The sequence below is a fragment of the Triticum aestivum genome, chromosome 6A, assembly GCF_018294505.1.
Source record: "Triticum aestivum cultivar Chinese Spring chromosome 6A, IWGSC CS RefSeq v2.1, whole genome shotgun sequence".
Lineage (NCBI taxonomy): Eukaryota > Viridiplantae > Streptophyta > Magnoliopsida > Poales > Poaceae > Triticum > Triticum aestivum.
The window spans coordinates 524,456,994-524,469,185 of NC_057809.1; the positions used below are offsets into that span (position 1 = coordinate 524,456,994).

At 46.1% G+C, this 12,192-nt stretch overlaps 1 protein-coding gene across 1 annotated transcript; it reads right to left on the reverse strand.

Moving 5' to 3' along the window:
• Positions 1-9,824: 9,824 nt before the first annotated feature.
• LOC123128271 (calcium sensing receptor, chloroplastic) lies at positions 9,825-11,925 on the reverse strand. Its single transcript, XM_044548240.1, has 6 exons — positions 11,554-11,925; positions 11,210-11,443; positions 10,950-11,133; positions 10,697-10,838; positions 10,478-10,609; positions 9,825-10,379 (listed from the first exon to the last, which is right to left on the reverse strand). The coding sequence occupies exons 1-6, from the start codon at positions 11,764-11,766 to the stop codon at positions 10,115-10,117; spliced, it is 1,170 nt and encodes a 389-aa protein (XP_044404175.1). The 5' UTR covers positions 11,767-11,925; the 3' UTR covers positions 9,825-10,114.
• Positions 11,926-12,192: the final 267 nt, after the last annotated feature.

Consider the following 12,192-nt stretch of genomic DNA (forward strand, 5'->3'; position numbering starts at 1 on the left):
CATCATGAAGAATCTGGTATTCAACATCGTTCATGGCATTCCTGTCAATTATCACGATTTCTTCATGAGGACCATGGCCAATGTTGCACTGTCTCCGTTTGAGCTGAAGCCTTATGCACCTTGGATTATGAGATTCCTCAGGACAAGGTCTTCACTCAACTACAAAGCTGATTTCCAGAATCACCTCAGCCACTTGCCCCCAATTGAAGTCCTCAAACAGACATATTCCTCAGTTGATGGAAAGGGTAAGGCACCAGCTGTAATAGATGAAGGCATTCGTCCATTGGATGGTCAGTTTCGCAAAGCTGCATCTTATTCCACCAATGATGACTCTGCCACACATGACTCTGCCAATGCACCTAAGTCCACTCCTCAAGCCACTGCTCCGCGCGTGATGACTGACTGTGAACTTCTGCTTAGTCTTCACCAGAAGGTGGATCGAAATCACAAATGGGTTAAGCATCAGTTTGGTTCACTTCTTCACAACATGACTGCCACACACAATGCAGTGAAGAAAAACCACTACTACCTCCATCAAGTCTTCGGTCGCACCTGGGCAATCCTGTCACATCTATATGGTGAAGAAGATCTGAAGAATATGGGTCTCAAAGAAGATTTTGACTGGTCTGCACCTCCACCGAAGAAATTCAAGAAGGTCCAAGTTCCTTCTCTGGTGGCCAGCTCATTTTCTTCATCACGCGACACTGATGAACATGAAGATTTCGACGACACTGCGGCAGGCCCTACATCAACAAACGACCCCAACAACGCTGGCGCTCCCTCATCAACATGATTATCTTCAGGGGCGTTAGTCCTCATTTTCGATCCTTTTGGTCATTCGATGACAAAGGGGGAGAAATATGAGTTAATCTTCAAGCAGGTCTACTATATGGGCGTTTTTTTTTGCTAAGTTACAACTCTCGTTCTTCTGAAACTTTATTGGATCGAGTTGTAATCTTAAACCCGATGGTGCTCTGATACTTTTGATGCACTATGCTCTGATACTCTTGATGCACTATTCTCCATGTTTATTCCTCGTTAAATATTATTGCACGCATGCTGAATTTCATCAGGCACCATATTTCATCATGCATTTCAAATTCTTCATATTATATGTTAAATGCGTGTATGAATTACAAGATATAGGGGGAGATCTCCATGATTCAACTCTTCAAGTGTGCATTGCTTCAAAAGCAAACTTCTCACTATGCACATCTTCAGGGGGAGTTCTTCTATATCTTGCAATCAAATTCCTCAATATCAGTATTTACACTTCATATGTTTATCCTCATTGAAAACTTAACCTATATTGTCATCAATCACCAAAAGGGGGGAAATTGTAAGTGCATCTAGTGCCCCTTAGTAATTTTGGTGTATTGAAGACTTATAGGTTAAGGGACTAATGCGTGTGTGAGTGTACACAGGTCTATAAGTCTATGAGGAGTTTGATATTTACAGGAAAAGTCGACACCTAAAAATGAATATCTTCTACTGAAGACTTTGGTATTCTGAAGACTTTGAAAGTGAAGAAATTGGTGTGACCTTGAAGACTTGGTATTCTTTCGAGGAACATGAAGCGAGAAGACTTTTGTTTTCGTAGTTTCATTTTCCCTTTCTTGAGTCATAGAAAACACCGTACTGTTAAAGGGGGTCGAGGAAATACTAAGGAAAATTTCCATGTGATGCTCAACTCAAAATCCTACACCTACCAATCCCTTCGAGTGAAGCCATTGGAAATCTCTTACAGATTAGTCAATTTCTTCAGTGACAGAGACGAAGTTCTTCTGGTCTCTGAGGAATTTGTCCTGACTGAGGAGTTAGGATTTCACCAGTGCGGATTGCCTACACAGTGAGGAACATGATAGCCCTGAGGATTTTTCTACTCAAAATTCCGACCGTTGTTGTGCTATGCGCCAGCTGTCCCAAAATATCTATCCACCTAACGGTTATTTCATTGAAGGGCATTTATGTCTTATCATGTTGGGCTGCTCCCTAGGCTATAAATAGCCGCCTCCTACAACCACTAGCTGGTTGGCTGCTCCGAGAGAAACTGACACTTGTCATTTGAGAGCAACCCATCCTTCGAGGACTTTGAGCAAAAATCATCAAGTGAGGAAAAACCAAAAACCCAAAACCCAAACACCTACAAACCCCAAGTGATTGAGCATCACTGAAGAGATTGATCCTGAGTGGATCCGATGCTTGTTACCTTTGAAGACTGTGCTTCTTCCAAACGGTTAGGCATCATGGTCTAGAGCATCCAAGAGGAATTGTGGATCGCCGAGTGACCAAGTTTGTGAAGGTTTGGAAGTCGCCTAAAGACTTACCATGAGTGATTGGACGAGGTCTGTGTGACCTTAGTTTAAGGAGAATACGGTGAGGACTAGGTGTCTTGGACTAAGTGTCCTTGACTGGGTGTCCAGGACTGTGGGTCCTCGAGTTTAAATACTCAGCCGCTCCAACCAGATGTACAACTGAGACAACAGTTGGAACTGGTCTACCAAATCATTGTCTTCACCGAGCTTACTGGTTCTATTTCCTCAACTCTTTCATTTCCTCATAACTGTGATGTGTGTTTGTTCATATCTGTGTTTGAAAACTTTGACTGAAGACTTTCTCAATTTCCTCAGTTCAATTTCTTCAGTCTGTTTGTCTTCATCCTGTGTTATCCTGTGATTACGCTTCCTGTACTCTGTGTCTGTCTTCATTTCATCATGATGACTATGCGTGTATTCTGTTATGTTTACTTTTGAGTACTTATTCCGCTGCTAGTAATTCTTCGCTAAGGAATTTCCTCACCGGCAAATTCCTCAGTGAAGAATTTCGTAAAAATCTCCTATTCACCCCCTCTAGTCGATATAACACACTTTCAGGCACAAGGACCCCAACACACCTCTGCCTGAGCTGAACCTCACTCCTGGTCAAAGTCATGTGATGACTCACTTCATTGATGAAGAAAAGTGGAAATATGAACAGGGGAGGAAGGTGAAGAAAGCGCAGTACAAGATAGAGCGCTTTCTGAAGCAAAACTTCTTGAAGCTTTCACCTGAGGAACTTGTTGCTCTGCAATCAGAGATCAAGAAACTGAGTGATAAATTTGATCGCTACTATGCTGACTGGCTTGGAGCCAAAGTCAGATTTGTAAAGATAACTAAAAAGTTTACCACCAATGTTGCTACCCCTACGCAATAAGAAATTCCTTAGGCTGAAGCATCTACTCAGGCTGCTGAAGAAAATGCTAGTACCAGGGCTGATGACTGCATTCCAGCCGCTGATGAAACTGCCAGGGAAACCACTAGTGTTGCGCCAGAAGAAATTGCCAGGCCAGCTGTAGCTTCAACCGCTGTGCCTGAAGAAATTTCTTATACCAGGGCAACTGCATAAGTTGTGCCTGAAGAAATGGAACCAATTTCTTCTGCTCCTCCTGCACCTGCACCAAGTCCAATTCTTCCTTCTGCATCAGAAGTTAAGAAGACAAAGGCTGCGGAGCGTGCAACTGTGAAGAAAAGTAAAGCATCAACTTCATCAGACACTTCAGCTTCGAAGAAGATGAAGAAATTGACCAGCTCGTTTGAAAATCCGATTGATGCTGTTCCATTCTCACGCATGCCATCAAAGGAACTCGTTCCTTTTGATAAAGAATACGTGATCCCAAGCGGATCCGATGAAGACATTCCTTCTGCTGCTTTCTCAGAGCAGTTAGATGAAGAAATTGAAGTGGATGAAATCCCTTCAACCCCAATTTGTTTCATCGCCCATGCCTCAGTTTACTGTTGAAGAGGCCGGCATTGAAGAAATGAGTGGAGAAGATGAGGATGTGGACATTGGGTGCACAACGCCAGTTCTGAATGATGACTTTTGGGAAAGTCAGCACCCCAATTCTCCGTTGTTCACTCCTCTGCAACAAATTCCTCAGTCTCAAGTGACCACTGAAGTTCAAATGGGTTCTGAAGAACCACACCCCACTCCGTCCATCCCTGAAGAGATTCCAGCCACTAGCGTTGATGACATTGCTGCTGAAGAATTAAAGTCCCAGGCTGTCACTGAAGAAGAAACTGAAATTCCTCAGCCCGCGGAACCCGAGATCGCGATTCCTGAGGTTTTGATGCAATTGACTAACACTCCTCACCCCAAGCCAAATGATCCTTTCTCAAAGAAGCAAAAAAATCAAGGCTGATGACTTCTTCCACGAGCATGTGTTCTTCACAGACTACAATCCATATGACTCTGCTCGCCTCAGAAGGAAGCGCTTCTAGACTGCTAGCCAAGCAAACTTCTATTCTTCGCTGCTTTTCAACAAAGGCAATGTCTTCGACCATGAGCATATTCCTCACGTGGACATGGAATCACTGCCTTGCTTCGCGTCAGTCCTCAGTGTTCTTCATGATGCTGGACTGCTCAACCTTTGCATGGATATTGTTGATTGGAATGAAGAGCTAATTCTTCAGTTCTATGCGATGCTGCACATCACAGGAGAAGCTGAACATGTGAACACTTTGGTATTGGACTGGATGACAGAAAACACACATTTCAAAGCACCGGCCTCTGAATTACTTCATGCCCTGCCTGTCAGTCCTCCCCTTGAAGGCGCTTGTTGCATCTATCATGAACTTGAACTCACTGCTCACTACGTGCAAGTGTTGATGAAGCCGCTGAAGCTCGGCCAAGCTCCAAGGAACAAATTCCTCGTGAAGGAATTGTTGTTTGTGCCTAGAACTATCTATCGCATTTTGAAGAAGACATTGAGTCCAATCAAAGGCCACGATTCAAATGATGAAGAAGTTGTTGGCATCATGAAGAATCTGCTATTCAATATCATACATGGCATTCATATCAACTACCATGATTACTTCATGAGGACTCTGGCAAATGTTGCCCTCTCTCTATTTGAGTTGAAGCCTTATACTCCTTGGATTATGAGATTCCTCAAAACTAGGTCTTCACTCAACTACAAGGCTGATTTTCAGAATCATGTCAGTTACTTGCCCCCCATTGAAGTCCTCAAGTGGACATTTTCCTCATTTGATGAAAAGGGAAAGGCTACTGCAATTATTGATGAAGGCATTTGGATGGTCTGTTTCGCAAAGCTGCATCCTACTCCACAAATGATGACTCTGCCACTCATGACTCTGTCGCAAATACTTCAAAGCAAAATCCTCAAGGCACAGCTCCAAGGGTGATGACTAATAGTGAGCTTCTCCTCAGTCTTCACCAGAACGTCGATCGCAACCACAAATGGGTTAAGCGTCAGTTTGGTTCTATTCTTCACAACATGACTGCCACACACAATGCAGTGAAGAAAAACCATTACTACCTCCATGAAGTCTTCGGTCGCACCTGGGCTGTTCTGTGACATCTGTATGGTGAAGATGATCTAAAGCAAATGGGTTTCAATCGGGACTTTGAATGTTCTAAGCCGCCACCGGCGAAGAAATTCAAGAAGACTAAAGTTCCTTCCTTGGTAGCCAGCTCAGATTCTTCATCACGCGCGACAGATGAACACGAAGACTTGGACGACACTGCGGCAGACCCTACTTCAACAACCGACCCCAACAATGCTAGCGCTCCTTCATAGACGCAGTGATGATATTCTTTAGGGGCATTAGTCCTCATTTTTTGTCCATTTTGGTCATTCGATGACAAAGGGGGAGAAATTTGAGTTAGTCTTCAGGTGGGTCTACTTGTATGGGCGTTTTTTTCTAAGTTACAACTCTCGTTCTTTTGAAGACTTTGCTGGATTGAGTTGTAAACTTAAACCCGATGGTGGTCTGATACTTTTGTTGTGTTCTTCTGCATGCTTATTCATCATATATGTTAATGCACGCATGCTGAATTACATCAGGCGCCATATTTCATCATGCATTTCAAATTCTTCATATTATATGTTAAATGCGTGTATGGATTACAAGATATAGGGGGAGATCTCCATGATTCTACTCTTCAAGTGTGCATTTCTTCGAAAGCTAATTCCTCACTATGCACATCTTCAGGGGGAGTTCTTCTATATCTTGCAATCAAATTCCTCAATATCAGTATTTACACTCCATATGTTTAGTCCCGTTGAAAACTTAACCTATATTGTCATCAATCACCAAAAAAGGGGGATTGTAAGTGCATCTAGTGCCCCTTAGTGATTTTGGTGTATTGAAGACTTATAGGTTAAGAGACAGATGCGTTTGTGAGTATACACGGGTCTATAAGTATATGAGGAGTTTGATATTTACAGAGAAAGTTGACCCCTAAAAATGAAGTTCTTCGACTGAAGACTTTGGATTACTGAAGACTTTCTGAAGACTTTGAAAGTGAAGAAATTGGTGTGATCCTGAAGACTTGGTATTCATTCTAGGAACATAAAGCGTGAAGACTTTTGTTTTCGTAGTTTCATTTTCTCTTTCTTGAGTCATAGGAAACACCGTACTGTTAAAGGGGGTCGAGAAAATTCTAAGGAAAAATTTCAAGTGATGCTCAACTCAAAATCCTACACCTACCAATCCCTTCAACTGAAGCCATTGAAAATCTCATACAGTTCAGTCAAATTTCTTCAGTGACAGAGACGGAGCTCTTCTGGTCTTTGAGGAATTTGTTCTGACTGATGAGTTAGAAATTCGCCAGTGCGGATTGCCTACAAGTGAGGAACATGATAGCCCTGAGAAATTTGTTAGTCAAATTTCCAACCGTTGCTGTGCTACGTGCCAGCTGTCCTAAAATATTCTTCCACCTAACGGCCATATCATTGAAGGGCATTTATGTCTTATCATGTCGGGATGCTCCCTAGGCTATAAATAGCCGCCCCCTACAACCACTAGTTGGTTGGCTGCTCCGAGAGAAACTGACACTTGTCATTTGAGAGCATCCCATCCTCCGAGGACTTTGAGCGAAAATCATCAAGTGGGGAAAACCCAAACCCAAGTGCCTACAAACCCAAAGTGATTGAGCATCACTGAAGAGATTGATCCTGCGTGGATCCGACACTTGTTAACTTTGAAGACTGTGCATCTTCCAGACGGTTAGGCGTCATGGTCTAGAGTATCCAAAAGGAAATTGTGGATCGCTGAGTGACCGAGTCTGTGAAGGTTTGGAAGTCACCTGAAGACTTACCACGAGTGATTGGGCGAGGTCCGTGTGACCTTAGCTCAAGGGGAATACGGTGAGGACTAAGTGTCCTGAGCTGCGTATTCAAGACTGGGTGTCCGGGACTGTGTGTCCTCAGGTTTAAATACCTAGCCGCCCTAATCAGACGTATAACTGTCACAAAAGTTGGAACTGGTCTACCAAATCATTGTCTTCACAGAGCTAACTGGTTTCATTTCCTCAACCCTTCCATTTCCTCATTTTTGTGTTGTGTGCTTGTTCATATCTGTTTGAAGACTTTGACTGAAGACTTTCTCTATTTCCTCGGCTCAATTTCTTTAGTCTGTTTGTCTTCATTTTGTTTATCCTGTGTTTACGTTTTCTGTACTCTGTGCTTATTTTCATTTCATCATGAAGACCATGATCATGTTCTGTTATGTTTACTTCTGAGTACTTATTCCGCTACAAGTAATTCTTCTCTTTGGAATTTCCTCACTCTGAAATTCCTCAGTAAAGAATTCATAAAAATCGCCTATTCACCCCCCCCCCTCTAGTCGACTTAACACACTTTCAGTTTACTTGTAATTTTGTTTTTGAAAGTCGAGACTTGAATAGCGAAGCTCATAGCATAGCCAAGTTTGCTCGTTCATTAGGTCAGAGGCGCCACTTGTAACTTGGCCAACCCCATGATTCGAGATGTATTTCACTTTCTGTGGCTTATGAATGAATAAACTTGATTCCCTAAAAAAACTAGCTTCAAATACTGGAAGGCATTGAGGTCAATTGACCCCAGTGTCCATACAAGAGCTTGGTCCCTAGCAGTAATGCCCCTACATAGTAGTTCCTAGAAGCACGTATGCACATGAGCTAGCTTGACTTGTTGGCTGGCTAGTTACGTGCATGCGCCACAACACGCGCTAGCGATGCTCATGCAAGGGGACCGTCTCATTGGTAAACAACATCGCTGAAGTCGGGAGTGCTTCTGTTAAAAATGCTACACCTATAGAGAGATTGCTACACTTTTAGTCTGATTTTAAAGTTGAGGGATCAAATCTAAACTCCATCATGTGTTGAGAGACGAAAAATATATTTTTTTCAAAGGAAAATCACCTCCGTCTTTTCTTTATGCATATGGCCATGCGGCCTATTTTGGCGGCAACTTGCATGTTTTATCGCTGGAATCTGAAGGATCATGGAATGTGATGGCCATTCTAGTATTCAATCTTGAGAAAGAAGCATGGGGTGTTATGGCACTGCCAGATGAGCCTAGCTAGGCTATACCCTTCGTCTGTTGAGCTTAGAGAAATTCTGGGTTTGCTAAGTTTCAGTTGTTGCATTCCAAATACCAAAATTGATACTTCCTTCGTTTCACAATGTAGTGTGTTCGCGCTTTCCGAGATTCAAGTTTGACCGACTACGGTGGGACCAAAAATTATACCATTAAATTCGTATTTTCGATATAATTCGGTGATATAATTTTTTCTCCCGCTGCAGTCGGTCTCGTTGGTTCAATTTACGGTCAAATTTGAATCTCGAGAACGCGGACGCACTACATTATAAAATGGAGGGAGTATATGGATGTCGAGAGATTATGCAAATAAAGCCTGGTGTAAGGATTTTGTAATTGATGTCACACTCCTAGGGGCGGGAATGAACTTTGCTGCGAGCAGATTCATTTTTGGGTTCCCCTTGGAGGTGATGACTGCTGGAAGAATCTTGCTAAAGATGCACTGCGGCGATGGCAGCAGCCAACTAACCTACCACAGGATGGAAGCAGCCAACTAGCCTACCAAAAAGACTTCTCGACCGCTAACTATGCCGAGAACCTTGTGTTGGATTATGGACAGGCTTAGGTCCATATAAGACAATAATTCCTGATTAATCTCTAAGGCTCATGTATGCGTACGGCAAGTGGTGGAAAGTGTGGAAAGTTTAGTATCATACTGCTACAGTAAGAAGAGTGAGACCTCTTTATAAGGGTTGCTCCATCATTTGCTATTGGAAGCTTGGAAATAGAAGCTGTATACGCGCGCTCCTCCACCTCCGCCACCCGCCACGTCTCCCCTCGTCACGACGCGGGTTGCGAGAACGAGCCGAAGTTTATTTTTGCCACCCAGGAATGGTTAATTAATTGTTAATTAATTAACGGATCACTTACGGAAGGGCCACTGTCCGAGACGTTGGACCGTGGGCTGTTCTGACGGTACTGCCTCCGGCGATCCCATCCCGACGACCGCGTGCACGGTTGCTCGGGAGAGCAGGTGCCTTCGCAACCCTGTCCCCGATCCGTCCCCGTCTTCGTCTGCCTCTGCTTCTACTACTTCCTCTACATCGACTCAATGGCTGACGATGAAGTCGCCAAGAAGAAGGCCTTGGCTGATGCAGAGGCTGCTACTACCGCCGCCGCGTTGGCCTGGCCAACCAGAGGGTATGACTCGTTCATCCCTGATTTGCATGTTTGTGTGCTAGCCGTATATATGCTGTTCATAGATGGTTCGGTTCTATGTACTATACATGCTCACATGCTTAGATATCGGTATGAGATGCATACCGTATTTGCCATGTTTACTGTCTACTTGTGGATTAGATTAATCGAGCAAGTGCTAATATTTCCAACACCTTGTACCAATTTTGGCTTCTGAGATAATAATAAACATTATAATTATCAATCTGCGTAATCGGTTTCCTCCGCTTATAAATCCATTTTACGTTGCAGTATCTTTATATTTTTGCCTGGACTTGGAGGCATTCCATACTGTTTAGTGAACTGTATGTGTTCAGTCAACTGGATATATTACAAATTCTGGCTCACAAACAGTGATGTTCTTTGTGGCAACTTTGACTCCTTCCAGCAACTAAACCTCATTACTCTAGGCCATTTCCTAAATTTTCACTGATTGCTATATGCCCCAGATATTTGTGGTGTTTTCTTCTGAGGATGCTTGATAAGCAATTTGCAGCACTAACATTGTACAGGTTACAGAACAAAAGCTGGAAATTCAGTGAAATGGACATCGGATCTCTACAGAGTTCAAATCTTTTCTCAGCTGTCCACGCTGCCAGGGAGAAGCTTGCGAGTCGTCCTGGAGGGGGTCGAAGTCGACGAGACCGTCACGAACCGTTCAGCGGCCGCCGGAATCACCCGTGACGGCTTGACGACTTCGACAACGGAGAGGTTGTAGGAATCCGTCCCAAGGCGGCTCTGCGCCCACCCTTTCCGGCCCGAGAAGCCGCCGGCCATGACCCAGCAGTTCTTGAACCCCACGCTGTTGAGTGTCTTGGCCACAATCTTGGAGTTGTCACCGTACCTGCATTTCCCAGGCAGACATGGTTAAAGGTCGGAGAGGTTAGTGTGTGAGTTCATCTTCAGAAGCAAATGCAGAGCGTTGTCTCTCGGTGCACCGACGAGTCCATGACGACGATGTTGGAGCCCTTGCGGATCCTCTTAAAGTAGGAGATCTTCAGCGCGGCGATCTCCGCCTCGGCGCGCTTCGCATTCCGCACCATGCCCTTAATCTTGTTCGGAAGTTCTTCCAGCCTGACAGAGCAAAAAAAGTGCAATTGTATGAAACAGGGGGTGGCTGTGATTGTGAGGTTACGAGGGAGGAAAGGAAAGAGTGCGCACGGCAGAGCGATGATCTTGTTCTTTGCGTTGGAGGGGAGCTGCGGCACGCCGGCTTTGGCCTTGTCGTTCTCGGTTCGCACGTCGATGATAAGGTAGCCTTGAGAGGCGACCATGTCCAGAGCTTGAGCTGGGCTCAGGTCACCTGAATCACAGGATGCAGATGCAACGCAGCAGCAGCAGCAGAGTGAGCAATGGTAAAAAATGGTTTCCGTTGGTACATGGAGTGTAGCAACAGGGTGAGCAATGGAAGAACCTTTGTAGCCGCGCAGGCCGTATGAGAGCAGGGACCAGGCCGGCGGCAGGAGCAGGTACGCGAGGAACGCGGCTCCGGCGGCCACGACGTAGTCCGTGCCTTCCAGGGACCCGATGGTCTGCACAGTCTCCGAGGCGATCGGCTTCGCGGCGCCGAAGGCCGGCTGCGCCGCATCTGCGACCGTCTACTGAAGAGGGAGGCGTCACTGAATGAACCTCGATGCTGATAAAGGAGTCGCCGGAGACTGCGAGTGGGCGTACCTTGAAAGCAGACTGGAAGGGGGCAAGGTCGACGCCGGCGCCCTGGAGCGCCTCCGTGGCCTGCCTGGAGGCGTCGGAGACCACCGGCGAGGCGAGCTTCAGGGCCTGCTCGCCGGCGCTCTGCAGCACCGGTAGCGCGGGCTTCACGGCCTCGCCCAGCGCCCTGAGCACGACAAAGGACTGCTCGGCGACCTTGCCGCCGACGCCGATCACCGCATCCACCGTGTCCACCACCTGCCCAATCACCAACCCAATCGAGCACTCAGCCGCAATGCCACGGCCCACGGCACGAATACAATTCGGAGCTCAAACAGGGGCTTGCGAATCGGCGTCCGCGCGCGTACCTTGGTGAACGACCCGGCGACGTCCTCCTTGGAGAACGCCGCGGCGTGCGCGACCGGCGTCGCGTCCATCAATGCAGCCGTCGACGAGGCTGCCGCCGCGGCCAGCGGCGCGGCATTCCATGGCGCGCGGCGGGGCGTGCCCTTGGTGGCCGCCGGAGGAGGAGGAGCCGACGGCGGCAGGGTGGCCGACACCGACGTGGGGGTAAAGGCCATGGCTCCGGCTTGCTCGCCGTACAGTCTACCCACCAGCGCTGCTCTCTCGGCCACACAAGCACGCGCGGTCGCAGCGACGGCAGTGTCTATGGCTGAGACTTTCTTGGCTCATCTTCCGTTTGTGTGGCAAGGAGACGATGCTATCGGCCGTCGCCCATCGGACTGTCTCGTAATTGGTGTCCATAAATTGATGCCGATGCGCGGTATATCGCTTTTTTTTTTTAGTTTTTTTTCTGGCGCCGGTATATCGCTTGTAAATTGGGCTGTTAAATCGTAGACAGGAGAAGGCCCATGGAGTGTGATGATGGGCCTGGCCTAGTAGCAGAAACGAACGCAGGCCCTCAAATTTGTCGAGGCAAATAGATTAGGCCGAATACATGGACAAGATTAGGCCACGCATCACGTTTTCTTAACTGTTTGTATGAA